We start from the raw sequence: 27,685 nt of genomic DNA, 5'->3' as shown, positions 1-27,685 counted from the left end.
GGGAGCAGCGCAGTGTAAATCATCCTCTCGCTCGCTCTGGAGTGAGTGTGGGATCGGGAGCCTTGCAGGTGGCTGTGTGCTGCCTCGAAGACACCAGGTCTTGTTTTTGACTCTTTCAGATCACAGTTCCTTGGGTAAGTTGTAAACTCTTTCACTTATCTTATCTTCCTATAGAGCAATGGTTGTCATTTAACCACAGGTTTTATCTGAAGTACTGCACAGCTGAGGAATGCAGTAGGACTTGTACTGCTCTATTCCCCTTGTGCTGTCGGAAGGACCTCCAAGTTCCAAGTGTCCTACATGGGGAGGGAGCAGAGCTGCATCGCTTTGGTGTGGGGCTGCCAATTTACTGGGACAAAACAGCTCCCAAGGGCAGGCATGATGAGCTCTGCTGCTGTTTTCACCCAAGGTGGCAAGGAAATTGAGCATTTGCCATTACTCTAGTGGGACAGTTGATGCAGGCGGAGCAGGCACCTGCACAAAGACTTGCCCAGGGTGGGTTTGAAGGTGTTACGGGAGTGCTGGTGTTCTAAGCCCCAGTCTCATCTCCATGGCTGTGAAGCAGAGAGCGGGACAAGTGTCTCTGTAGCCTGGGTGCAAGTCATGGGATAGAGTTGGGGTGTTACCCAAAGAGGAGTGAGCATGCGAAGTGAGACCCATTCTTCTGACACCCTGGGACCTATCGTGCATGAACAGCATTCAGGGATCACACATGGCCAGTAGCTTTCTTGAGCACATGGGAGCATGCTGCATGCACAGTGGTGTATTGGGTACACCAAATACAATGTGCCAGGCTGGCTGTAGAGATGGTCCACTTGGTGCAATGGGAACAACCAGGATTTCCAGATAAACATCAAGTTATGCGGGGACAGGCTTTCTGGCTGGAAGAGGGGAAGTTTCCAGGGAACAGCAGCTCTGCACTCCGCACCCAGCTCCCTGCAAACCGAGGGCTCACTCATCGTCTCTCCACTTTCCTCCATAGTTAGCTGGAAGACTCTGCTGTAGGGAAGTAGCTGCTAATAATTGCGTCGGCAAGAGGTTCGGTGCCTCACACAGTGGGTATCAGGGCTGTTGGCTGGAAAGGGAGCACCTGAGTGGTGAGAAGAGAAAAGGAGGTGAGGATGGGACATGTTGGGATGAAGTTCTGGTGGAGACACAGTGAGAGAGCAGAGAGTAAAGATCTGCTCAGTGCAGAGCATCAGTCTCACTCAACGATGCTTGGGCAGCCTGCACTGCCCCTATGGCTGGAAAGCCACAGAAATCCCCTTGGCAAAGATCTGGGCAGGTGGAGGAATGGGGGTCTCAGCCCTGGACCCTCCTGCATCCCAACCTCTAGACTCTGCAGAGAGGAGCAATGGGCAGCCTCCTGGAGATGATGAATGGTTGAAAGACTTGTATTTCAGTGGGTAGTGCAACTGCCCAGTATAATGCAACTGCCTAAATGCAGCCCAGTTCTGTATGTGGTGTGCAGGGCTTGAAAACTTGCAAATAAAAGCAGGTGTTGCAGCTGCATTGCAAAACCCGTGCCCAGCCAGCCTGCAGCAAGCAGTGCAATGGGGCACAGCTGGCTGGGTGCCACTGGGCACTGGTGAGGAGGCATGCCATTCCCAGGGAGACCTGGGCAGCCAGCTGCTGTGGGCAAATGCACCCGCTATTTGGGGATGCTGCACCCACACTGCGGCCGGTGCAGAGGTGTGTACCGCTCAGCACAGCCTGGCTGAGCCGGAGGGCTGCAGATCAGCTCTCAGTCAAGCCAAGGGAGTTGGGAAGGATTTTTGAAAATGCTGCTTTCCAGCACTAATGGCATTAATCATTCATTCAGCAGATGGGGATGCTCACTAGCAGACAAGGTGCATGATCAGCAAAGAGATGTTTTTGTCCAGGACAGGGGTGGCTGGAGCCTTAGCCTGGCTTGACTGGTCAAGGACCAGGTGACTGTAGATGGGGAGGTGTAACCCAGAGAGCCTAAAAATTGCAAAGCTTTGTGTATAAAGGATTCCTGCTGCGCTAATCACGCTTTTGTCCAGGGTATGACACAAGCAACAGTGGTCTTTCAAAGAGCACTTGAATCTCGGGGCGGGGGGGAATGGCTTGAGGGTTAAGTTGGCTCCTGTGCAAGTGTGGGGCTGAGTGCCAGCAGCACCGGAGAGGCAAAGGCCCTCTGTGATGCCGAGCTGGGGCCAGCAGCCCAGAGCAGGCGGGCAGGTCGCTGCGTGAGCTTTTCTCTGCAAAAACAGCTGAGGGAAACAACAAGGAGGTCACACGTAGGTGTCTGCTGTCCTGAGGGTTTTATCAGGAAAAGGTGACCCATGTTGTTGACCCTGGGATGTGGCCAGGACCAGAGCACGAGCCCCTGTGGTGCAGGCAGGCAGACCCCAAGGCCGGAGTACGCAAAGGGTCAGAATCGCCTCTCCTGGTTTTCAAGTCTCAGAAATGTTGTGTTTGCTTCGAGTGAACACAAGCCTGGCAGGGACCTGCTGAGCCACTGGGGCCAGGAGGGGAGGTGATGTTGCAGTAAAACCAGTTTGGTTTCTTGCTCCCACTACCTGCTGGGCTTGGGCAGAGACCACCAGCCACTTCTGAGCAGCTGGGGAGGTGCTTTGGGCCACCTCTTGGCACAGTGATGGATGAAGAAGCTGCCACTCAATGGCCCAGCTTGGATGTGCCCCAGGCTGGGAACAGTGGACCCACCTCCAAAGCTGGCTTGGTGACAGGAGTGACCCACACCTGTAAGTCACTTGGAGCCGGTGGTGAGCAGGTTGAAGGAGCAGGGGAGCCTGGCGGGACCAGGGCTGGGGTGCAGGCTGAGGGGGTGGCATCCGCTGCCAGGCGGATGCTCTGCCATGTGTTTTCCATGCTCCTCCTCCCCAGGATGCGGGAAGTGGACCTGGGCTGCGGGAAGGCTCTGCTCATCAAGGAGAGTGGCGAGTTCCACGCCGTGGGACACAAGTGTCCCCACTATGGGGCTCCGCTGGTCAAAGGTCAGTCTGCCTCACATCCTAGGAGACTAACCAAGGGCATCAAAATGTTGGCAAAAGACAGCCCGGTATTCATCCGGCTGTGCTGCCGGGCGTGGGGCAGTGCCATGCCGCACACTCAGCATCATCTTGGTATCTTCTTGTTGGGGGAAGGCATGGGCAGAAAGCTGGGGGTGCACAAACCTCCTGGGAGCACTTTGCTGCAGGTCTGGTTTGCTGGTGACCCCAGCTTGCCACTGCTGGTCACAGGGCTGGGGCTTCTTTGGGTGACTTTGAAGAACAAGACGGCACGGGCATCATTAAATTCGGTTTCTGCTTTGTTCTTCAGCTGGAGCTGAACCTCCCTTGCATGGTACGAAACAGCTGCAACTCACTGTCCTCTCGCAAAGCCCAGTTTTATGGGCTTTTCATATTGTTCTGTTTATCAGTTTCCAGCCACTGAGGAGTTAAAAAAAAAAAGTCTTAAAGCAAAAAAAAAAATCACCTTATGATTTTTTAGGCCACTCAGTCCTAAAAGAAACCACAAACCCACAGCTCCCTGTAAATCAAAAATCCTGCTTGTGGGGGAAGGAGGAAGCTCTTTGGGCTGATGGGAACCTTTCAGTAGCAAAAAGAAACGTTGCTGGTGTTATTGACTGAAGTGGGATGAGGTACAGTGGTATCCCATCTCGGCACTTAAAAATATGCATCTTGGCATTTTCTCAGCATGGGCTTCAGGCAGGTCCCTACCCAGAGGCTGAGTAATAGCAGCAGGCAGTGCTGGCCCCGCTGCGTGCTGGAGAAGTGCGTCACCCGAACTGGGGGTGGGGGGCACTTTGCTGGATGTGGGATCCTAGGGAAGACAGCAGAACATCCCGCTGAGTGCCCTCTGGGCATTGCTGGCCCAGCAGCAGGGCTGGGTGCAGGCAGCCGAGCTCTCAGCCCCTCTCCTGGGGCTAGCAGCTCGCTGAGCCGGGCAGAAGGGCCCCACGCTGCTCTGACGGCTGACGGAGGTGAGAGCTCGCCTGCCTTTCAGAGACCTGCGGGCGCATCCCTGAGACTGGCCGCTTGCACAGGGATCTCGCTGGGGAATACAGGATTTGCTGCAGAAGTAAATGCAAGGGCTGCCCCTGCGTTCCTGCGTGTGGCGGGTGACGAGACGTGGCACTGCTGTGCCTTGGCAAGTGAAGGCACAAGCTCAGGACTGGTCCGGCATGGCCAAATTGTGGCCGTTTGCTCTGCCCCAGCATTGTGAGCCAGCTCTTTCAGGTGGGGAAAGCTGAAGTCCTAGGGAGTAGCATCCTCCGAGCAAACATTTGAAAGGAGTGAGCTCATGGCTTTGGGCATGCCCTGTGCTTTCCTGGCGGTGTGCAGGCTCCTTGCTGTGTCAGGATCTGTTCTGAAACACGTTTGCTCTAAATAAGTGATGCTCTGCTTGAGGTGCTGCTTGTTCCGCGTGCTGCAGGGGCTTGTGGAGGTGACTACAAGATCCTGGAGACTGCAGCCCCAGGCCCTGCCGGAGAACGAGATTGTATTCCAGGCAGAGCAGACAGCTCTGGAGCTGTGCTCAGAGGTGCTGGAAGGGTGCTGTCAGCGAGGGCATTTTAGATGGGATCCCAGTTGGTAATTGCGTTCACCCTCTATCCCAAATGACTGGACCAGTCCCACGTGCAAGTTAAGAGAACTCCACATCAAGTAGCCAAGATGCTCTTGACCAACACAACAGCTGCCATGTGTCCTGTAGGAGAGGTGACACCTCTGGGTAAAGGAGTGTCACGGGGACATGCTCACAGAGTCTGAACTTTGAAGCTGCTCTGCATGGAGCAGCACAGCCCTGGCAGCTGCAGGAGGCCCTGGGCAGCAACCTTCAGCCTTTCAGGAGGTCAGCTGCGCTCCACAGTGGCGTTCACGTTGTGAAGAAGCCGAGGACCCCACCATCACCGGGACAGCAGGAGGGACAGCTGGCCTCTGCCATCCCTGCCCTGGCCAGGTCATGGCAGCTCAATCTCGGTGACCTGCAGGCAGGGATGGGAGGCAGCTGCAGGGCAGCACCAATTCTGCTCTCTGCCATGTTTTCTCCAGGAGTTTTGTCCAAAGGAAGAGTCCGCTGTCCCTGGCACGGAGCTTGCTTCAACATCGGTACAGGCGACATAGAGGACTTTCCTGGCTTGGACAGCTTACCCAGGTTCCAGGTGAGACCTTCATTCTTGCAGCAGCAGAGGAAATCACAGAATCACAGGATGGATTGGGTTGGAAGGGACCTTTAAAGATCACCTAGTCCAGCACCCGTGCCATGGGCAGGGACATCTTTCACCAGATCAGGTTGCTCAGAGCCCCGTCCAACCTGACCTTGAACACTTCCAGGCACGGGGCATCTACCACCTCTCTGGGCAGACTGTGCCAGTGTCTCACCACCCTCACTGTAAAACATTTTTTCCTTAATTCCAGTCTACATCTGCCCTCTTTCAGTGTAAAACCATTACCCCTTGTCCTACCGCTACAGGCCCTACTAAAAAGTCTGTCCCCATCTTTCATATAAGCCCCCTTGAAAGGCTGCAGTAAGGTCTCCCTGGAGTCTTCTCTTCTCCAGGCTAAACAACCCCAACTCTCTCAGCCTTTCCTCACGGAGAGGTGCTCCTCCCTCTGACCATTTTTGTGGCCCTCCTCTGGACCCGCTCCACCAGGACCATGTCTTTCATTTGCCGAGGACTCCAAAGCTGGATGCAGTATGCCAGGTGGGGTCTCACCAGAGCAGAGTAGAGGGGCCGAATCCCTTCCCTCCACCTGCCACTGTGCTGCTTTTGATGCGGCCCAGGATATGGTTGGCTTTCTGGGCTGCAATGGCACATTGTCAGCTCATGTCCAGCTTCCCATCCACCAAGTCCTCCACAGGGCTGCTCTCAGTCCCTTCAAACCCCAGCCTGTACTGATACCGGGGATTGCCCCAACCTGGGTGCAGGACTGTGCCCTTGGGCTTGTTGAACTTCGTGAGGTTCACATAGGTCCACTTCTGCAGCCTGTCCAGGTCCCTTTGAATGGAATCCCTTCCCTCTAGAGTATTAACTGCACCACTCAGCTTGGTATCATCTGCAAAATGTCTGTTTGCATTGGGAGAAGCATGCTCTTTGAAGGCATGGAGCAAACTTTTTCCAAGCACATGCTGGGGTGGCCAGTGGAGAGCAGCACCTTATCCAGCTCTCCTTCCTCCCTGCAGCTCCCCTTGCATCCACCCATGGGCATCAGACACCCCCTGGGAACCTGAGGGCAGAGGTGCACAGTCTGGGAGGTCTCTTGAAGCAGGAGTGGGGTGGGACCAAGAAACCAGCTGTAAGCCTGAGATAGAAATTGGGTTTTATGCTGACCATTGGTGCATGGTTGATAGGAGACGTGAAACATCTCACAGCCTCAAGCTGGGGTGAGCCCTGCCATGGCCTGAGGCGCTCTCTCAGGAGACTTGGTGAGATCACTGCTCTGTTCATTAACTGTTGCACAGAGGGAGCAATTACCCTCTTCACGCCAGAGGCACTCACTGTCCTGCAAACCACTGCTGTTCTGTCGCCCTCAGGTGAAGATCGAGAAGGATAAGGTATACATCCGAGCAAGCAAGCAGGTGAGGGGCTACTGACATCCCAAAATCAAGGCCCATGCTTTTGCTTTTTGCTCGGGGTGGGGTGGGAAGGGGAGGAAATGCTTTTCTTTGGGTTCTCTGGCAGGGGAAACACTGCCTGAACAGAAGGATGCCTGAGCATCCAACATGGGTAAAGCAAAGGTCCGCTTAGCCCGGTCCTGTCTCAAGCAACAGCCCAAAGTTTTCTCTCCATGAAAAGCCTTCTTCTGATGCACATTTGCACATATGGATGTGTGAATCCAGCGGCTCAGAACCAGCCGGACCCTTAAAGCACTTGGGTTAGATCCAGAGAGGTCACCTGAATGGCAGCACTTCTACTCCAGCTGATTTGGGTGGGATGTGATGAGGAGGGTTGAGCCTGTTCCCTCTACCAGAAACAGATTTTGGCCTCCGATGGCCAGCAACAGGGGGTCTCTGCAGCAGGGCTACAGTGACATATGTCCTCGGGTATGCTCTGGTAGGTTGGAGAAGTCTGTCAGCTTCTTTGGATATCAGAGGTATACAAGCTCTGCTCAGGCGCAAGATAAAGTTCCTGATAGGACTTCTGCATTTCCGTCTTGCCTGTTGGTTGCAGAATTGCACAATGACACACCTGGGCTGCTTTTTCTATTTTTTTTTCCCTGCTGCGCATACCTGGATGAATTTGCAGAAGAGAATGGATTTATTTTTCTTTTGTACCTTGTAAGGGGGTAGTGCATGGGTTGGAAATCCTCGTTGGGTACAAGGGTGCAGTTGTTCCATTTCTATCTAAGTTGTTTTATGACAATCGTGTAGTTGTCCCCATTCCTGCCTGGCTACCCAGGTTAAAGCTGAGAAAAGATAATGATTTTTCTTCTTGTTGTTGGTGGCGTAGGCTCTTCAGACACAGAGGAGGACAAAGATGATGGCAAAGTGCATCTCCTTGAGCAACTATAACCTGAGCAGTACCAACGTGCTGATCATTGGTGCAGGTATCCTGTGGCATGTGCTGGGACCGTCGTGTGTGTCCCCTCCTGGGCGGCTATGCAGAGAGCAGGGTGTCTGTGTGCCGTGCACCTTCTGTCACCCCTCCTGCCACCTTCTGTCACCCCTCCTGCGTCCCTCCCTGTGCAAATTGTCAGACCAGAGGGTCTTCAGCCTTTTTGTCCTGCACACTAATAGTCCACAGGTGCCCCGTGCCTCTGGTCTGTGCCTTCTATAGTTCCCTGTCACAGTCCTTTATAGTGGGTGCACTGAACGCTCTTCCCTCTCCACCCTCCCTAGATATATCAGTAACCCCTGATTTCCACAACTGATAAGAGTAAAGTCCTCTCAGGTGTTCCTGTGATGTGAATACACTCTTGAAGCCTGCACATCTCAGTCTCATCCCATTGCAGCTGCCTGCAGCTCCAAAGCTCTCACCTCAAGGTGCTTCTCTGAAGATAAATTCTTCCATCTTCCCAGAAAATATCAAATCCCTGCATGAAATAGCAAAACTGCCAAGCTATCTTTTCTTATCTCTTGTCCCTGCTCCATTTGTGTAATGCAATTTTTGCAGAAAGCCTCATGCAGTGAATCCCATCTACCGAATTTGCCTGTTTCTGGAATGGGTTGGACGCTGGGCTGGACCATGTCATGGTGAAATGGAGGGTGGGAAGAGGACACAAACTGTCTGGTGTTGGACCTGGGGCTGGGAGGGAACAGTTGCTCCTGGCACGTGGCTTGTTCTTACTTGATTACAGCCCCCAGGTCACCAGATCCAAGCTGTGGAAATGGGGAGCACACTGTGATCTCCTGCTCCTGCCATCTAAGTTGCAGCTCGCAGCCTGAGCAGAGGGGACAACCAGCCTGGCTGGCTTTTCCCTTGCTGCTGGGTAACATTTTTCCCCTCCTTGTGCCCCTACTGTTTGTTGACTGAAAGCCAGGGTGTGACACTGCTGCTCCCCGAGGTCAGCTGGGCTGTCCTGGTGTGCGGCAGGGCTGGACAGTCATCACAATCCTCAGCAGGGTCACTCCACAGGCAATGTTATCCATTGCTGAAGGAACTTTCTCAGGCTTGACCAGCTAAATTTCCAGGTCTATTAAAGACCAAGGTCTGTTCTGGTGGACAGGAAAGGAGATTTCAAAGCTGGGGTTGCGAGGAAGAAGTGTTGGGAAGAAACTACCCATCCAGCCCTGCCTTGAGGACCAAGATCCAGCCATGCCCAGCAGAGCGGAGGGCAAGCAACCACAGCCCCTTCTCACGTGAAGGTCATCCTGGCGTCAGTGCAGCGTTAGTCCTGGCTCAGCATGCTCCAGGCAGCGTGCTCGGGATGTCCGCCTACGTGTCTCTTCTTCCACTGTCCCCCACCTCCATCAACAGGAGCGTTTTGTTGACAGATCAAACCATGATACTGTCCAGGTCCATCTTCTTTCACTGGTATTACAGAAACTGTGGCCCTTACAACACGCATCATTGAGCGAGGCTTTCTTGATTGTGAAGAGACTCACAATTTCTCACTTGAGCTCTCAGGTCTCACCAGTGTGGCCAGGGAAGAAGGGATATGCCCATCAGGCTGCCTGGCTGCAGGGGGACAGCATGCCCCAAGGCAGTTTTTTGTTTGATTTAACCTTTTTTCTGTGCTTAAAAACAAGCAAACAAAAAAGCCTCAAAGAAATTGCATGCAAAATCCTCTACAGTGAAGCATGCAACGGACACTTCAGCCATGAAGAAGGGAGGACTCTCTGCCCTCCGTGTTCGGCTGTAAATTCACCAGGAGCTGAGTGTGCAGAGGGGAAGCTGCAAGACCCTTCCCCAACTAGGGGAGGGCGAGGGTCTGAGTGTCCGCCTGTGGCCCTGAGCTTGTGAGAGGTGTGTAGGAGTTGGCAGCACTCTTCAGGTGTGCTCTTTGTGGGTTTTAGGGACAGACAAGTCCTGCAGAAGATTAATGTCGTGCTCCACAGACAGGGTCCCTCCTCCTGCCTGGTGCATCCGCCCCGACTGGCTTCCTGTGCAAGTTGTTTGACTTGGGAAGGGCCATGAAGTAAGGCCAGGGCTAGTGGAGATGGTCATTTTGGAGTCAGCCCCGGTGGGGTTTAGGAACAAAGGGTTCAAACCTTCAAATGCCCCATATGCACGGCTGCTGCCAGTCTTCCTTCTCCCTTAGGGGCAGCTGGACTGGTCTGTGCAGAGACCTTGCGCCAGGAGGGTTTCTCGGACAGGATTGTGATGTGCACGATGGACAGACACTTGCCCTACGACAGACCAAAGCTCAGTAAGGTTTGTATCACTTTGGGTATGTCACCTTCCTCCCCAGTTTTAAAATTTGCCCTAGGCCCTTTCCCTACTGTTATTTATTGCAGCAGCATGTTTCTTCCTTTTTCGTCCTGTGTCTTTTCCCTTGAATTTTCTTTTCTGTTGGTTACTGAAATATGAAACACAAAAGAGGAGTCGTTCAAACTCTGAACTAAGACTACTCCAGCACAGAAATAAGGGCATTCTTCATAGGTCTAGCAATAGCTGTCTTGGCCAGCTCGTACCTGGATGGATCTTCTTATGTTTCTGGATCAAAGTCTTTAGGGCAATGAAATGGGGCATGTGAAAAAATTGTATTGTCTACCAGGTTTTTTATTAGTGCATGGTTCTTACTGCCCAGTGATTCTCCATGCCATAGTTATGATGATTATCGGTCATCATCACAACTTGGTAACTTGATTGCAGTGCAAAGATCACTTTTTCTGGCACACATCCCATTTTCCATTCCAATTTGTAGAAACAGGATGATCTTCTAATCACATTTTTTATTACTGATTCCTGAGCTTTACTTGATATCAGACAGCAGATTAGGTTGGACAGCAGCATTTGATCATTTAAGAACAGGTGGCATATGTATTCCCCTTTTATGTCAGGGATGCTTGTCTGTGGGGACAGGTACTTTACAATCACAGCGTCTAACTCTGCTTCCAGCCCCAAGGCAAAGTGATTTTTCAAAGGAGGGCAAATATGCATGTGGCTTTTTGAGAGCATTCAAGCCTTTTCTGCGCTTGGACAAGACCTGCTTGGGGTGAGAAGCAGCTGGTTGAAACCTGCATCTGAGTCACAGAGGTTGTGCTGGGGAGCTCGGAGAAGCTTGCAGTCCCTGTCCCAGCCAGACAGTGCTCTGAAACACTTATTCCCACTGTGTGAGTCTTAGACTGCCTTTTCCACTCTCTGTTAAATAGTAAGAACACCTTACATGCCAGAGATGTTATGCATGATTTGTTAAACTCTCCACTAAACACCTCTGGCTGTAGTTGCTTTTGCAAGGTGCACAAAGCCCATGGAAGAGAAGGCAGAATTTTCGGGAACAGGCTAGAAAAAAAGGAGATTTTTCTTAATTGTATTGTGAGTGGGACTAACCCTGGGAACAGTCATTAGAGTACGAGCATGTAAAGCTGTAAGCAGCAGACTTCTTGCCTCCTGAAACTGCAACTTTGCCCTTCGTCTGCCTTGCTGAATGGCTGTTATCAATCTGTCCTGAGGTCCTGCTGGACTGTTCCTCTTTGTCCCCTTTGGACCATGACCTGCTCCCTGGTGTGCTGCAATGTCCCCATTACCATGGCCAGAGCACTGAGCAGCAAAACCAGTTGTGGTTGTGCACTGCTCTGCGTTGCCCTCCCTGCGCACCGGTGTGGGGGCCACCGCTCCCGAACCGTGGGGTCAGACGTTCCTCTCTGTAAACATTGGGTGTTTAAAGAATTTGCAATAAAACCTGTATGACCCTGCACCTGCCTCAAGTCCTAAGATATGGGTCTCTTCTGAGCACAGCGTTATCTGATGTCACGGTAAGGGAGTGTCCCGCAGGGCTCATCCCAGCCCCTGACCGAGCCACCTCCAGGGGGAAGGACCTTGCCCATCCATCCCTGGGGGCAAATGTTGAAGCCCTTGATTCCTGCATCCCCTGTCCCTCTTGGGTCAAGCCCAAATGCCATGCCTGTGTGGCACAGGTAGGTGACGCCGCTGCTTAGCACTGTGTGATGTGTTGCAGGGCTTGACCGTGGCATGTGTGTGTGGCCATGCCCATCCCCACTGTGCTGCAGGCAGGGAGGGATGCACTGGAGCATGGAGCAGCCTGCATGTAGGTCACTTGGTGCTCAGCTTGTCCTCAGCCTATGTGTGAGCTTGTGTCCACAGAGTTAGAAGGACAGAAGAACTCGAGCTCAAAATGTGAGCTCAGCCCTCTGTGTGAAGATGATGTAGGTCTCACCCAAGTGACCAGGAAAGGTGGGAAGAGCAAGAAGGTTTATCTTGCAGCTAGAGATGAGCAGATATGGGGCACATGCCCCTGCTAAAGCTTTTGAGGGAACTTGTGCTGCATAACCTGGGTGCTTTTGAAAGCATTGCCCTTGCTGTGTTCATGCTGATTGTTCTTACTGCTCTTTTAGCTTCCATTTCCCCTGGCAACTGGTTGTTTTCCAAATAATGGGGCTTTTCTTTTGCTCCTATGAACTTGTGTGTGTTATGAGGAGCTGCAGTTAGAGCTGCTTTGCAGATGCTCAGAAACACTTGCTGTGGTCCTGCCTTAGCCGGTCAGTGCCATCTCTGTGCCGAGCAGGCAGAGAAGGAACCAGAGCCCAGCCCGGCATCTTGTGACGACTTTTGCTTGGACAGGCTTTGATTCCAGCCCCTGTAGAGCAACCCTTAACCCATGCCATAAGGACTGACTTCAGACTACCACGGACTTGTGCTGGTAACAGGCATTTCTCCACTTGCCTGTACAACCCGCAGCGGCTGACAGAAAAATGGCTTTTTTTGCAGTCGATGGATTCCCACCCAGAGCAGATTGCCCTGCGCCCCAAGGAGTTCTTCCGCTCCTACGACATCGAAGTCCTGACCGAAATGCAGGTAAGGAGAGTCCTGTGTGTACCTGCAGGCTGTCTTCTGCAAGTGCTGGTATGCAAAGGCTGTGTTTAGGAAATGTGGCAGCTGTCTCTGTTCTTGGCTTACTGGATGCCGTTGCAGAAATGTTGGGTCTCCCCCAGCCCCCCCTGTTTCATGCCCCAGAGCACAGGCTGCCTGTGGTTGTTCAAAACCACAGTTAATGAAATTTGTCCCGTGGCAGGAAGGACACCCTGGGCAAACTCCGTGGTGAACATCATTTCTTACCCGCCCTTTTCGAGCATCCTCACGTGGATCTGGGGTGACAAGTTGGCCTCTGATTAGGATAATCAGCAAGCAGTGCAGTGATGGTTTATTTTATTTATACTGGGAGATCTTGAAGCATTTGTGAAAAGGCAGCTGGCAATATTTAAGGTCTGGGTTGGCTAAGCTGTGGACATGAACACAGGGGACTAAAACCTAACAGACAAGTTGGTTGGGCTGGGAGCTCGGTGAACATCTGGGATTTTGTCCCTTAACATTATTTAGGAATGATTTCAGGTTGCAGCTGTGGATATCAAGAACAAGATAGCCGTGTTCAAGGATGGATTTAAGATGGAATACAACAAGCTGCTGATAGCGACTGGAAACACGTAAGCTATGAACAAACATTTTAAAGATCAGGAGAAACTGTTTTATCTGAGAACGTGAGGAGCTTGTGCCTGGGGATAAGGGGTCAAATATGGCGGTTGAGTTTGGACACTGAATTTGTTTGCAAGAGTGTTTGCAGAAAAGGCAAGGAATGCCTATTAGATACGTCTGGATATATCTGTATCTATATATCGATATCTATATCATATGTATCTATATCATGTATATCTGCATCATATATATCTCTATCTCTGTAATGCTGTGCTGGGTATGTCTTCTCAGCCAAAGCTGAAAAGCCTCTGTGCCACCCAAGAGTCACCCAGAAAGCAGGTAACCACCAGACACGGGGGCTGGTGGGACAGCTGCCGGATTTGCTACCTGGGGTGCTTCCTGGTCAGTGTCAAGGTCAAAAGGGTGTTAACAAAAAGTACTCACTGAAGCAGTCAGGGTGCATGGATTGTTTGATCTTAAAGAAATTGATAGAAAACTGAGATTTGAAAAGGTGGAGGAATTTGCCAGCAGCAACCTAACGCTGTGCTGTTCCCTGGGAGAGACTCAGGAAATTCCCACCGAGTTGTTCATCTCATAATATTAAAATTAATGCCTGGGCCCTTGAACATACTTTCTTTAATGAAAGCCTCCAAAATGGAAGTATCCTGAATTTTTTTTTTAGAGGCCATTTTTGCCACGTTGCTCTTCTTTTCACCCCTCAATAATACTCAACCCTGACAATCAGATAATTCATCCATCTGAATTTCCATCTTTCACTTCCTGACAACCTCTAACATCTTTCTTGACAATGAAAGCGTAATGCTTCTCAGTTGCAGCCTTCATTAGGTGTTGCTGTTGCCCCAGCCTAAGAGACCCCTTTGTGAGGCTTGCTCCCAGGAGGGAGGTTTTCATGAAACCTGGTCCAGCCATAGGGAAAGGCAGTAGCGATGTGCCTGTCCTGCTCCACACCGCTGCTGCTGGGGCGCGGAGCATTGCCTGAGACCAGCATCATCCCTAGCGCCCTGGAAGTAGTGGGTTGGTTTGTTTTCAATAGGGGATTTGTCAAAATTGGCACTTTAAGATGAAAATGAGGCATCCTAGCTCCCTTCCCTTGTACTCCTAACACCAGGGCACAAAATGAAGTAGAACAAATGCAGCCCCTGCAAAATTGATCATCCAGGGCAGGGATGCTGTAGAACAGCCAGAGCAGGGTTGCAACCCTGTTGCAACCCTGCATGCCACTGTTAACAGCAGCAGCCCCACCAGGTGCTAACGGCTGGTGCTGGGGTGTGCAGTGCTGCAGCCAAAATGCCATCCGCACCAGCCACATAATTAGGTTCAAAAGAGGATTAAGCCTTTGGCAGTAATTTCAAAATCCTTATGCACAAGCTCTAGGTACACTGGGTAAATGTTTTTAAGGTACATAAATTATGTAGGATTGTCTGTCCCATTTCCAGATGTGAGTTGGTTATGCAGGGGCCAGATATTTAAAAATATATAGGCTCCAGTAAGTGTGTGGGGAGGACACAATTAAACTGCTACAGCATCAGCAGCGTGCCCCTAGGAACAGATAGTGGAACCTACATCTGCAGAGGCTTATGCAACTTTCAATATCTGGCTCCAAAGCACCTGCGGGAGGACTGAGTTTTCTGTGTCCCATTAAGCTTCTGAAAATTTACAATGTGCCAGCAGTTATGCACAAGCTTGCAAAGCAGTATCCGTCCTGTGCTCTGCTGCATTGCCCCAGAAGGGAGCTCACCCCAGCCCCGTGAGTACACCGGTCCACGGATGGGGCTGGGGGCGGCTGCCGAGCAGCCCCTGCTGTGCCAGTGTTTGCTGTGGTGCTCTGGCCATTGTTCACCAGGATTTGGGTCCTTCTGTGTTATGTCTCCAGCCCAGAGAAAGGTGAAAAAGAGGAAAGGCTGAGATGCTGGCTGAAGCCCTGGAAAAGGGGTCTGCAGTCCTGATTGCCACCATGGCATCAAGAAAAGCACCTGTATCGTCCTCAGTATGTGTTTTTCAGGCCCAAAGCTCTTAGCTGCAAAGGCAAGGAGGTGGAAAACGTTTTCAACATCCGGACGCCCGAAGATGCCAACCGTGTTGTGAAGCTGGCCACAAGCAAGAATGTGGTTATTGTGGGAGCATCCTTCCTGGGTAAGCGGTTGCTCTGCAGGTGTCCGCGTCTTCCTCAGATGTCCACATCTTCCTGCAGATGGTCCCAGTCCCTCGCCCAGTTTGTCACTGTCCAGTTAGAGGTAAACCCCCCGCAAAACTGGACCTTGAGGTAGTCCAACCTCCAGCTCCAGGTGGGTGGTAAGGACATCTCCTTGCTGAAGAAATGGATTTTACTGAAGAGGCTGGGTTGTCCAGCTTGCATGGACACAGATATTGCTGTCCCAGTCTGAAAAGCATACAGCAAGTCCAGTACTGGTGCTCAGGTGGTTTCAAATCTGGTGTGTCTAGATTTGGGTTCAGTTGCAGGGGGTCTTGTTGGTAGGTGAAAGCCTGTGGGTTTACTTCTCTTTTACTTTTTAGCAGGGTGGTGAATTTTTAAAATAGGCAGGAAAAATCTTATTGTTTCTTTGATGGTTCTTCTTTTTGCTTGGTATGGTTCTAACAAAATTATTGTGGGTCCTGCAAGCCTTAAGCATAAATGGTTATTTGTCTTGGTGAAGGTTCCCATGCAATTGTCAGCACCACAATTCTGTTCTGATTGGAGAAACCAGCTAGTCACAAGGGCTGTTTTCAGTCTGCAGCTCATTACCTCTGCTGAGACAGTCCCAGCCGTAAGAGGAAGGTTTGCCTCATCTGAGGTCCATTGCTCCGAGGGCTACAGCTTCCAGGGGCACTCTGGGACTCCAGCATGGCTGGTTCCTCCCTTCGGTCTTTGAAACCTGCATCTAAGAACAAATTGCCATAAATCTCACCTGAAATGGTGTGGCCCCTTCTAGCCGCCAGGTACCCCAGACCTCCTAGCAGAGCATCTCCAACCTCCCCAGCCAGGAGCAGACAAGGCTGCTCCTCCGCTGCGGCCAGTGCCGGGGACGCAGGGCAGTGCCGAGGGGTTCCTGTGGCCGCTCAGACCTGCTTCTGTTCTGCAGGGATGGAGGTGGCCGCCTACCTGGCGGAGAGAGCCCACTCGGTGTCCCTGGTAGAGCTGGAGGAAGTCCCCTTCAAGAAGTTTTTTGGGGAGAGGGTTGGCCGCGCTGTGATGAAGGTGACCTTGCTTTCCCATCCAGGGGGTGGTTTTGATGACAGAGCGGGTTCTGCTTGTTTCGCTCATTGCACTAATTAATTTGTTATTTGACGTTTATTGATAAAGCTGTGATGGCAGCAGTCTCTAGAAAGAAAGAACGGGCTGCATCTTCCCTCTCTGTAGAGAATCTTCTTCTGGACATGGGCTGGGGACGGAGGTGGTGGCCGACCCCCTTTGCAGCACGGGTCGAGGGGAGCCCGGAGGGTGGGCAGGGCACGGCGGGGGACACAGGGGCACCAGGAGCAGGGGGGGTTCGGGGTCCTGATGTCCCCTGCTCTGTCCCATGTCCCTCCCTCCAGATGTTCGAGAGCAACAGGGTGAAGTTCTACATGCAGACAGAGGTATCGGAGCTGCGGGAGCAGGAGGGCAAGGTAAGGTGTGGGCAAGGGCTCCCTGCCATTCCCTTCATCGTGGGGGTTTTGCCCTCTAATCTTTCCTAGCCCCTGAAGTTTATATTCCTGGATTTAGCCCCCAGGAGCAAACATGCTCCAGCACAGTATGTGGGGTTTCATTGCTCTCACCCTCCTCCTGCTGCTGTTGTAAGGAATTACGGTCAACGTGCATGTCAAAAATGAAGCGAGCTGCCCCTTGGCTTGCTGCTGCTACAGGTTGGGTTTTTTTGTCCCTAAAATAACCGTGATGTCGTCCTGTGTCTCATGCAGCTGAAGGAGGTTGTGCTGAAGAGTGGGAAGGTCCTGCGTGCCGACGTGTGTGTCGTTGGTGTTGGTAAGGAGCTCTCGCTGTGGGTGCAGAGCCCAGCAGGCTGGTGGTGCTTTGCTCAGCAGAGGAGAAGCTGGAGGGGACGTGGCAGCGATGGGTAGCTGGGGGTCCTGGCAGTGATGTGCCAGCCCTGCTCAGCTGCCACACACAGGACTGCACAGCAAAGCTGAAAAAGGCCTTTCTAGAGCTTCCACCCCAAAATGCAACTGAAAATATATCTGGAAAATAGTAATGGTTTCAGTTTTTCCAGAAAAAAACCCCCATTCAAACCAATTTCATCGTCTGAAGTTTTTTTTTTTTTTTTTTTAAAACCTCCCCAAACTGAATTTTTTTCCTCTGTTTTGTTTTTTTTTTTAATTGCTGGTGCTGCCACAGAAGACGTTATTTTTCACTTTTACACTTGGAGGAAGAAAAATCCCTGTTTCAGTCTGTAACTTTTCAAACTGTTGCAGACTGGAAGAATCAGAGAATTAGTTTAATTCTGCTTTTGTTGTTCTATTGACTACTCCGATGTGTGAAGGCTAGAGGAAAAAAAAAGATCAAAACAGGAAAATGAAAGCTGAAGATTGTGGGAGAGGCAGAGGCGCCCTCTCTGGAAACCTGAGGGCTCCCTTGTAAATATATTATTTTCAAAACGTCTATAAAAGAGAAGTGGATTGAAAATTATCTTCGAGCATTAGAAAAAGGTGGTGGGCAGATGACAGTGGTGTGCTGACAGCTTGGAGAGTCATAGGGACTCTGGGGGTGCAGAGGGTGATGTCGTGGGGGGCTCTGTAGGGTGCCTGGCTCTGCTCCCTGCTCCCGGAGCAGCCCGCTGCCGTTCCCTTGGGGCAGATGGGTTGTCTGGGCAGGGGGGATCTGCTGGCCTCAGGGTCAGCCCCTCTCAGGGCTGCAGGGACTCCTGGCTACCGCACCAGCAGCCCTTGCCTTCTCCCACAGGTGCAGTGCCAGCGACGGGCTTTCTCAAGCAGAGTGGCATCAACATCGACTCCAAAGGCTTCATCGTGGTCAACAAGGTGAGCCTGGGGGGCAGCCCCTGCCAGGGGGGAGAGCAGGAGGAGCTGAGTCCGCTGTCCTCCGAGATGAGCTTCCCCGAGGCTCCACACTGCTGTGGCAGGGGCGTTTCATCAGCTGAGGTGCTGGGAGCATCACGTCGGAGTGCCTGGGAGCCCCCTGCAAGTGAAGGGTTTGCAAATCCCAGCCCTGGATGCTGTGGCTTGGGTCCAGCTCTGAGCTGTCCTGGAATGGTGTGGATATTTTGAGGGGGAAAGAAATGGTGAAATATCCATCTTTTCAAGGGTCTCAGAGGATCTCATCTTTCCTCCTCACCACCAGTGACCCCGATGGGAGCAGTGTTGGTGCTGATAGGTGCTGTGTGCTGTGAGCAAGGACTGTGTCGGGGGGGACTGGGGCTCACTGCCACCCACCCCTCCACTTATTGCTCATACATGCAATAAACCAGGCTCTGTCTGCAAACACCAACAGACCCCAGTCTTCTAAGAGGGGCTCAAGGACACCAGTCTATGTCTTTCTTTACCGCGTAACCCACTGGCAGAGGGATGCTGTAGGTCCCTGCCTGCGTGGTCTGCTCTGAAAGTGAAGAATGCTAAATCAAATCCCACCTGGGAGTCCCACAGCCGAGCAGAGGTTGCCCATGTGTTCCTGAGGACCATGGCAGCTCTAGAGCAGTTCCCTGTTTGTTTGTGTAGGGTGCAAACCCCACCGATGCACACTTCTGCTTCCCCCTGCAGATGATGCAAACCAACGTCCCCGGAGTCTTCGCAGCTGGTGACGCTGTCACGTTCCCGCTGGCTTTGAGGAATAACAAGAAGGTGAACGTCCCTCACTGGCAGATGGCCCATATGCATGGTAGGTGCTTTTCTGTCCCTTTGCTTTGCAACAACAAATTGCTTATGGAGAAGAGCCTTTTCCAGATGCCCAGGAAATTTCCAAGCCCTCTAGTGAGAGAATGAGACAACTGCCAGCAGGGAAACTGGGTAGTTGTATTAAACATTTTGAAGCATGTATATTTTATCCTGTCCGATATGCCTTCGTTTGTCAGCCTTCTTGATGTGCATTGTCTAATAATGCCTCGTTACAAACACAGAGGTGCCCAGGGATGGGCTTTCCCATACGCCATGTGCTCCCTGGCGTCTGCAGTCACTGCAGGAGCCCAATCTTCTCCTTGCCCTGGGACACTTAGAGGCTCACATCCTAATAATGTTAGCTTGGGCTTACATCCCCAGCTGGGCTGCCTATGCCACTGGGCTGGCCCAGGAGCATGCTGCAGAGCTGAGACCATTCTCCCCTTTACGACTGCAAGCCTGGAGACCTTGGTGTGATCGGCTGCCCTCCCGCCGGGGAGGAGTGCGAGCCCAGCCTCGGCTGATGCGATGTGTTTCCTTGTTGGTGCTTGTTGCTGTATGGGTTTTTTTTTTTTTTAGACTAAGCAGAAGGTCTTGGTTTCCCTGTACTCTGGGACTAAAGATGTCGATGCTATGCTGTGACCCGAGGGCAGACCACAACGCTTGCCCTGGCGCGGAGCTTCCTCGCTTATTCTGCTGCTTCTCTCTTCCAGGCCGTATAGCTGCGCTGAACATGCTGGCCCACGGCATGGAGATCAGCACAGTCCCGTATCTGTGGACTGCTATGTTCGGGAAAAGCATCCGATATGCGGGTAAGGGGCTCCCCAAGGCTGCTTGTAGAGTTTGTGCTGGTGGAGGTGTCCTGGGATAGAGAAGCCACAGCCACGTCCCTTGCTGTGGACCCTCCACGCCAACCTCTGCCTTGGGTCTGCTTCCCTTCCTGGCTCCTGAGGGTTTTGGTATCTCCTCTGGAACCTGTCTGCTTATGACTGTGGGGTGCAGGGACAGAGGGATGGCCGTGGTCACGAGGAGGGATGGCCCAGCATGAACAGAGACAGTCTCCCTGAACTTGCACTTCTCTAAACAAGAAGGGGTGCTTTCTGGTACCCTCATCTTCTGGTGCTGGTCTCTTGGTGACTGCAGGATGCTCTTTGTGTAGCTCTGGATTGAAACACTCTGTCTTAGGGGTGAGAGCTGGATCCAGGGGAATTGTTGCTGAATCCACTTCTTCTCTGCCTTCCAGGCCATGGGGAAGGATTTGATGATGTTGTCATTCAGGGAGATTTAGATGAACTGAAGTTTGTGGCATTTTACACCAAGTAAGTGTTTCTCTTCTCCACGTTCCTATGCAAACATTCATCTAAGCTTGTTTTGCTAGGCTGGAAAATATTTTTGCCAGAGCTTCTGTCAGTTTTGTTCCTCTCTGGACACTGAGGTTGCAGGACATTAATAAAAGGCCCTAGAGAAACAATGTGCTAAGCATAAAGCAAGTTAAATTGGTCTTTGGACCCAGGGTCTCTGCCAGATGTAAGCACTTTACCTGTTAACATAATATCTGAGAGCAGATAATGGCTTCTATTAATTTGTTGCTGGCAATTCCCATCAAAGATTTCCTTTCCATCTCATCACTGTGTTAATGGTTTGCGACCAGGGCTGGACTGGGAGCTCAGGCATCGCCGTTTCTGCTTCTGGTTTGACAAATTAATCTCAAAACCCTCTTCTGTCTATTAACAAGCCGTGAAGGTTAGCAAGAGTTCAGGAGCTTTTGTTCCACCTGTAGTGAAACCCAGCTCTTCCCCAGGCTGGGAGCCTATCTGGGAATATTTTCCTGGGATGTGTTGACAGCTGGGACATGTTGGCTCTACTGTTCTCGAGCCATACTGGCTGTTTAGACTGGCAAGACCGTGCACCATGAATTTATCCCCCAAATATTTGCTGCTGTTTATTCTTTTGTTGCCTTTGTCCAATCCCAATCTAAAATTGATGGCCACAGAGCCTCCTGATGCCTGGAGACGGAGGGGATTTCCTCAAGTGCTTTCTAATAGTAAGGATGGGGAGAGTGAAACCAGGGAAGTGAAGGTCTGTCCGGCTCAGTGATCGAACTACTCGGCAGCAGCATTCAGGCCGGGATTAGGAGGGAGCTCTGGGCAGGAGGCAGCTCCTGCTCTGCAGAGATCATCTCACCAGCGCTCCGTGTTTTGAAGTGCATTTAAATCACACAACTGCCAAAGCAGCATTTTAAAACACACAGTTTGCGCAATGAGTGTGAGCCGGGGGAAGATAAACCCCCATTTTGGGCAGTTTTGCTGCAATGGTTTGCAGAATTGTGTGTACTCTTGCAGCTGCGTCCCCTGCAAAGCCGCTCCACAGCCATTGCGTTGCCCTGCCTCAGGTCCCCTGGCCTTGCTGGCAGTCCCCTGCGTGCAGCGAATGCAGCATTATGGGGCCAGGCATCCACGAGCCGCACTGGCACACATTTCTTTGCAGCATATAATCTTCTTTGAAACCTCTATTCCTCCTTCCCATACCAGAGCATTTAGCTAATTACCCTAACCCTAATTAGAAAGGAAATGTCAGATTGCTTTAATTAAACATCTGTAGAGCCCGTTCAAAAGGAAAGCCCCAAGCAAGGTGCATAATCCCCGCTCTGTGCAGCGGTCCCATGCTCAGCGTGCCACCGGTGGCTGCCAGGCTCGGTGGGCAGCAGCTCCCTGAGGGTGGGCGGTGGGGGTCCACCGCTAAGTGCTGTGTTGTTCTGCCACCCAGGAGGGACTCCCGGAGAAGGCTTTTGGGTACCAGGACGGCATCCTGCACTGAGAGCCGGAGGTACTGGGGGAATGCCAGCTGGCGGGGGGCCAGCCAGTGCATCTCCCACTGCTTTGCTTGGCTGTAACTGAGTTCCCATCTCTGCTTCTGTGAGAGGCCACCGGGAGCATTTCTTCCTCTTTTTCTCATTTGGTGATAGTTCTTCTGGTTGGTGCTAATGCTTTTGGACTGAGGACGCTGTCCCAAATCGACCACCCCCTCCTGCTTCTTTCTGCTGTGCCCACCTGACAGTTTGGACTCTTCTGGTGCGTGCTGTCTTGGTTGTTGAATGAACCGCTGGTGGTTCCCACTCCCAGAGCCTGTCCTCAGCATTGGCTTTCACAATAAGGCTCTTTTTTCCCCACAGTTTGAAGGAGAAAGCTGGTTACTTATCCCCATTCAGAGCTGTGTGAGCTGTGGGGGTGTCCGGGATGGTGCTCTGCAGATGTCCCCATGGGACACTGCTTTCACTACAGCACCTCAGCCAGAACAGGCTGATGTCTTGGAGATATTGGGATATCCAGGGAATTGCTGTGGTTGTCTTCTTCATGGTTCCCCACTTCTATTGTGTTGAACCCTGCAGAGGAAGGGAAGACTGTGTAGACACGGTGCTCGTCCACAGTGGTTCATCTTCACTCAGCCTTTACACCAAGACTTCTGATTTCTCCAAATCCCAGGTTCAGGACAGGCACTTGTGTTGCCCCTGAAGACCTTTTGAAAAAGAAGCATCCCTCCTGGCTTCCCCATCTGTCAGACAAAATGTTTAAAAGCCACTGCTGATGTGGGATGCTCCAGCTTACCGCAGAGAAGATGCAGGCTCAGAAAGCAAAGAGCTCTTCTAAATCGCAGCAGCAGCCCTTGAACGTGACAGCCCAGCAGGCAGTTCAGCTGAACACACACGTGCTTTGTAATCTTCTTGGATGGTTAATTGTCCTCACTGCCTGCCATGGATGCCTCTTTTCTGGTGTGAATGTATTGCTTGTCAACATCTGTCTGTTACTCCTTATTCTCACCTTGTCTGCTGGATGGAAGAGCCGCAGGCTATCAGAGATCGCCTCTGCTGTAGGTACACATCTCTGCAGTGAGCTAAGGATGCTTGAGATGGGATTTCCAATGGCATCCAAATCTTGTTTTTAGAGCTCCTGGCAATGCTTCCCTTTCCCACAACCATTCCTGTGGAGCAGCACCCTGTGCTGGAGCCTGGCTGGTGTGGGCTAACTAAACTGTGGCCAAACTCCAGTGGCTCCAGAGATGATTCTGGGCTCCTGGTGTGCTCTGCACACCTATGCTCACCCACGGGACAGGGAAGACAGACCACTGCTCTGTTTCCGACTTGCTCTCTCTTATTTGTAGTGAGTTTATTTAGGAATCAATCAGAACCTTTTGAAATAGATACTCTTCTGTGATGGAGCTACCCTGTGGCTTTGTGGGACAGCTGTGAGAGATTACTTCAAGTCCCGTGGCTCCATAGAGATGAAGTGCCCTCTGAAACATGGCTTCTGCTCTCTTCCTCTCGGGAATCAGGCACATGTTCCCCCATGCCCCAGCTGCTCTTTGCTCTGTTGGTCACGGAGCTCTCTGGCAGTAGATTGAAGAGCAGATCTTGATTTGCTGGGTGCTTCTACTCTTCAGCTTACTCAACAATATCACCAGTGTTTAATATCTTACCCACACACATTCTCTGATCTTTATGTTTTTTGTCTATTCAGTTATCTATTTATGAGTCATCTCCTGGGTTCAGTCTTTGAAGATTTACACTCAGGTTGACCTCTGCAAACCTCAAAGTAGAAGAGCCCGTCTTGTTTGCCTTGTGACCTTTAGCCAAAGCTCCTCCAGCATTTTTACATCCTCTTCCCTTCCGCTTAATTTGTTTCCCATTCAGCCTTTGAGGTTGTGTTGTACCACCAGCACTGGCATCCTGGTGGGTGATTGTCAGCTGGACTGGGATGTGCTGCTGGACATCCCATATACACAGGGGTTTCATCACTGGGGCTAGTGGGACCCTGGTGTCGGACACCCCAGCCATCCCAGTGCTTTGGGAGAAGCGTGCCTGTGGGGCAGCTCTGCCCACTTGGAGGAAGGGGATGTGGAGCAGCACAAGTGAGTGTCCCACAGAGAAATCCTGACCACCCGCTTCTGCACTCCCTCTGTACAGGGCAGCAGCGCAGGGATCACCTGCTCGGATGGCAGCAACCACTGGGCATCCTCGCTGATGTCCAGGGTTTTGTCCACCATCGGATCCACCTTTGCTGGTGTTTTCCCACAGATGCCACGGTGCCCAGAGCTGTCTCCATCCCCTGGGCACCCTAGTGATGCTCACCATGCCAACACGTGAGCATTGGTGAGACCACCGTGGTGCCAGGCTGCAGTGCCAGCTCTGAGCCCTCTCCCTGTCCCTTGTCCCACACCACTAGCACAGTCCCCGTGGTGCTCACGCCTCGGGACAGGCCCTGACCCTGGAGTGGGTGTTTCTTTTTACTTCCTGCTTCTCTCCAGCATGTTGCTTTTTGGGTGATGGATCCATGGCCACCCAGGGCTGCCCTAACCGCTCTGCTCTGCCTGGCCCTAGGAGCGACGAGGTGGTGGCTGTGGCCAGCATGAACTACGACCCTATCGTGTCCAAGGTGGCTGAGGTCCTGGCTGCCGGCAGGACCATCCGAAAGCGTGATGTGGAGTAAGTAGACGCACTGTGGGAACCAGCAGTGCCAGGGCAGGGGCTGAGCACAGCCATGAGGTGCAGGGCAGGGCTGAGCACCCTGAGGCAGGACCCCGATGGGTGCTGGGCAGCTCTTTCCTGCTGCTCCCCACTCCATACCCTTCTCGCATCTCCCTTCCTGCCCCACTCACTCTGTCCTCGCAATGCTGCCTTCCAGCCACCTCCAGGTCTGGCATCCCACACACAGGGGGTTGGTCTTAAACACCCGGATCCAAATCCTTGCACAGACTTGATGGGACAGTGGTACTCACTGCCACCGGGTGCTAGCACATCACCAAGGCAGCACTGCCTGATACCGGGGTGTTCCTGGGCACCCAGTCACTCTAGGGGACCCGCAGAGAGGGGCTGGGTATGCAGCCTGTGCGCAACCCTCTGCGAGAGCAAAGCCCGGAGAGCTCGTGGTGCCGGGGCACCGGCCCTCAGTGTCTCAGCCTCCGGTTCATTGGGACGTAGCTTATAGGCAAAGTGCATTTTTGCCCCTTCACTTTGTTTTTAAGGCTTTGCACAGGAAAGAGTGAACGCCTGTATGCAAAGGGTGGGTGCAGAACATGCTGTGCTGGAAGGCAAACGTCAGGGAGGTGGTAACAGCTGGGAAGGATCCTTTAGAGTGGGAATCAGAACTGAGGGGGGGAATGTGGGTCCCTGTCCCTGGGGTGTTTCCACATCTGGAATAAAAGCAGACTTTCAAAAGCTCAGGGAGAGAAGCGCTCCCAGCCCCCAGGCAGCCCTGAGCCAGTTCAGACACCCGGGGCACCCCCAGGATGGGGAGCAAGTCAAGGGTCCACCCAGCCACCAGTGACCAGGGCAGGGTTGTGCCCATCATCTCCAGTACATCGGGAAATGGTTGCTGGCCACCCAGTTTGCAGCTGGAAGGGAGGTGGCATCTCATGGGCAGCCTGGCGATGGGAGGAGCTATGGTCCCCATGGTGGGGCTCGGCGAGCCTGGAGGAAGCCGGACCATCGTAAACCTAAATGTCTTTTCTCTCTCTGTCTCCTGCTGCTCTCGCACCTTTTAGGCTGTTTGTCCGTCACGGCAAGTACGTTCGGTTTGGGGTCCAGGGTGCGCTGGGCGTGAAGGGCTGGCAAGAGGGACAACCAGCCCCCTGCTTGGGCCATGTCCCTAATTCCTGTGTGGGGATACTGGTTACGGCTGCGTGCTTGTTTTGCAGCCTGCCCCGCAAACTGCAGCGGGCAATGCTGCTGTTCTGGGTGGTGGGGCTGGGGGCGGGCGGGCATGGTGCTGGTGCACAGGTCTGTTGGGAACGGGCAGCTGCCTTTGGGCTGAGACCCTGCTCAGCTGGGAAGATGCCTGCCGTTCGGTGGCTTTCTATAAATTTTCAGCTGAATGCCAGAAGAGCTTGTTTTAGGTTAAAAAAAATACTGTTTGAACTCAGTTTTAGGTGGAATTGAGGATCTGCATGTGAGTTTTTGGACAGTTTTAGTGACATGTGAGTGAGGGCGGAGGAAGGGGTGCTGCCATCCTGCCCTCTGAAGGGCTCTGCCTCTGTGCACAGCAGCACGGGTGCTGGGGTGGGGACCGATGACCAGCGACAGGACTAGCGCTGAGGGCAGCGCCCAGGCACACCGAGCACATTTGCTTGTGCACGCTGGGAATCACCTCACAGCACTGCTGGTTTTTTCTCTCTTTTAGAACCGGAGATATGTCCTGGCTAACTGGGAAAGGTTCCTAATGCCGCTGGTGGCTGCGCCCTCCTGACGCTGCGCTTGCTGTGGGGAGACGGGATGGCAGCTCCACGGACAAGCGGGAACACCGCGGCTGAGTCATTTCCCTTTGAGACTTGGATGAACCCAGTGCCCGTCACTGTACTTATCTTCCCAGCAGACCGCTGACGGCTCCTCTGCCCCGGTGCCTACTGGGCTGGGGCTCTGCTGTTGCAGTTCCCATGGGATGCTGGAAAAGCAGCCCCCAGAGAGAGCGGGGTTTGGCACTGACAGCAGGCACGGGTGCCACGTGGCCGCGGATCCTGCCGACGGGCTGGGGGGTCCCCAGGCGGGTCTGCCCCAAGCACGTCCCTCACCCCCGTAAATAGCGCGAGTGCCTTTCGTTGCTCCCTGTGCTTTCAAGCATGTTGCCCCTTCCCAAATCTTCTTCATTCCCGGCAGAGCTCTGATGCGCATCCCCATGGAGCCTGACATCCGCTCCCTCTCTGCATGGCTGCAGCGCTTGCCACAGCTCTCCCTGTGCCCACCCATCCTAGGGAGCACCTGAGGGGGCCAGGGAGATGGGAGTCACATTGGGTGGTCTCTGGACAGCCTGTGTTTGTTTCGCATTCTCCCTTCTCCAGGCTGGTCTCCCTGTCCAGACCCCCCCCCATAGAGGTGTGTCCCTGCCTAAGCCGAGGGTTCTGGAGCTTATCGGTCCCCGTCCCAGAACCCACAGTATCTCCCCGTCCTGGAGCAGACAAGGGACCGGAGCGCTGCTCTCCATCTCTCGGGGCTCAGTTTGGACTCGGGCACTGGCAGCTCTCGGTCAGTCCCCGGGGTGCAGAGCAGGCGCTCCCTGGAGAGGTACGACAGCCGAACTGCAGCCCCTAGGCTTGGTAGCCATCCTTCCAGCCAGCCTTGTGATGTCTCTCTCCTTAACAATGATCACAGGATTAGTGCTGCTGCTGAGATGTTACTAAAGGAAAAGTAGCCGGAGGAGTATTTTTGGCTGTCCTCTGGCCTTTGTCACTCATTCCTCCTGTCGCCTAGTGACAAGACTGCATTTCTCATCTCAGCTTTCCATGTTGGTGCTCTGCTGTTGTGTTTTCTGCCCCTTGCTGGAAGAAGAGCCTTATCTCCAGCTTGGGAGTGGACCTGGCCGACCCACAGCCCCATGTCCATCAGCCCAGCAGAGCCGAGGGGGTGAGAACCCCCCCCCCTTGGAGAGCCTCTAGCACTCTGTCCTTGAGGAGGGTTTTTTTTCCCCAGCAGTCAGTGTTTTACCCTGAGCCCAAAGCAAAAGGATTTATATTTTTAATTTGATTCACCCCCTATGAATTAAAGCAGTACTATTCTTGGGATCTGGATCATCTCTGACTCTTTCCAAGGCCTTGGGTCACCTCTGCAGGTTGACCGGGTGGTGCAAGCACCTCTTCTGTGAAGGCTTCCCACTTCTGGCTAGCTCACCTGTATTTATTTCCAGACTTTCTGATCTTTGCTGGGTAGAAATGTCAGCAGTCGTCTGTCACATCTCCGGTTGGTCTCCTTGTTTCACTGCAAGGTTTTTCCCAGGTGGTGTGACCAGAGGGGACAGTAGGCAGGGATGTGCATGCTTCAGCATGCAGCAGTGAACAGGG

General features: G+C 52.6%; 1 protein-coding gene across 3 annotated transcripts in view; it reads left to right on the top strand.

Annotated features, from left to right (window-relative positions):
• AIFM3 (AIF family member 3) overlaps window positions 1-27,336 on the top strand; it is a 37,305-nt gene extending 9,969 nt beyond the window's left edge. For 2 of the 3 annotated variants that reach the window (XM_075039671.1, XM_075039673.1), the window contains exons 3-19: window positions 2,872-2,981; window positions 5,040-5,149; window positions 6,523-6,567; window positions 7,439-7,535; window positions 9,690-9,802; window positions 12,320-12,406; window positions 12,941-13,032; window positions 15,045-15,175; window positions 16,123-16,238; window positions 16,577-16,648; window positions 16,940-17,003; window positions 17,937-18,013; window positions 18,749-18,866; window positions 19,576-19,674; window positions 20,106-20,181; window positions 24,237-24,341; window positions 26,035-27,336. In XM_075039671.1, coding sequence (XP_074895772.1) covers window positions 2,872-2,981; window positions 5,040-5,149; window positions 6,523-6,567; window positions 7,439-7,535; window positions 9,690-9,802; window positions 12,320-12,406; window positions 12,941-13,032; window positions 15,045-15,175; window positions 16,123-16,238; window positions 16,577-16,648; window positions 16,940-17,003; window positions 17,937-18,013; window positions 18,749-18,866; window positions 19,576-19,674; window positions 20,106-20,181; window positions 24,237-24,341; window positions 26,035-26,074 — 1,552 coding nt within the window. In that variant the 3' untranslated portion in view covers window positions 26,075-27,336. Of the gene's footprint in view, window positions 1-2,871; window positions 2,982-5,039; window positions 5,150-6,522; window positions 6,568-7,438; window positions 7,536-9,689; window positions 9,803-12,319; window positions 12,407-12,940; window positions 13,033-15,044; window positions 15,176-16,122; window positions 16,239-16,576; window positions 16,649-16,939; window positions 17,004-17,936; window positions 18,014-18,748; window positions 18,867-19,575; window positions 19,675-20,105; window positions 20,182-24,236; window positions 24,342-25,399; window positions 25,421-26,034 lie in introns of all 3 variants that reach the window. The other variant, XM_075039670.1, reaches the window with a different exon arrangement.
• The last annotated feature ends 349 nt before the right edge of the window (window positions 27,337-27,685 follow it).

Source organism: Buteo buteo, chromosome 11 (genome assembly GCF_964188355.1).
Source record: "Buteo buteo chromosome 11, bButBut1.hap1.1, whole genome shotgun sequence".
NCBI lineage: Eukaryota > Metazoa > Chordata > Aves > Accipitriformes > Accipitridae > Buteo > Buteo buteo.
Note: the sequence above shows the minus strand (reverse complement) of the source record. Positions and strands in the feature narration are given on the sequence as shown.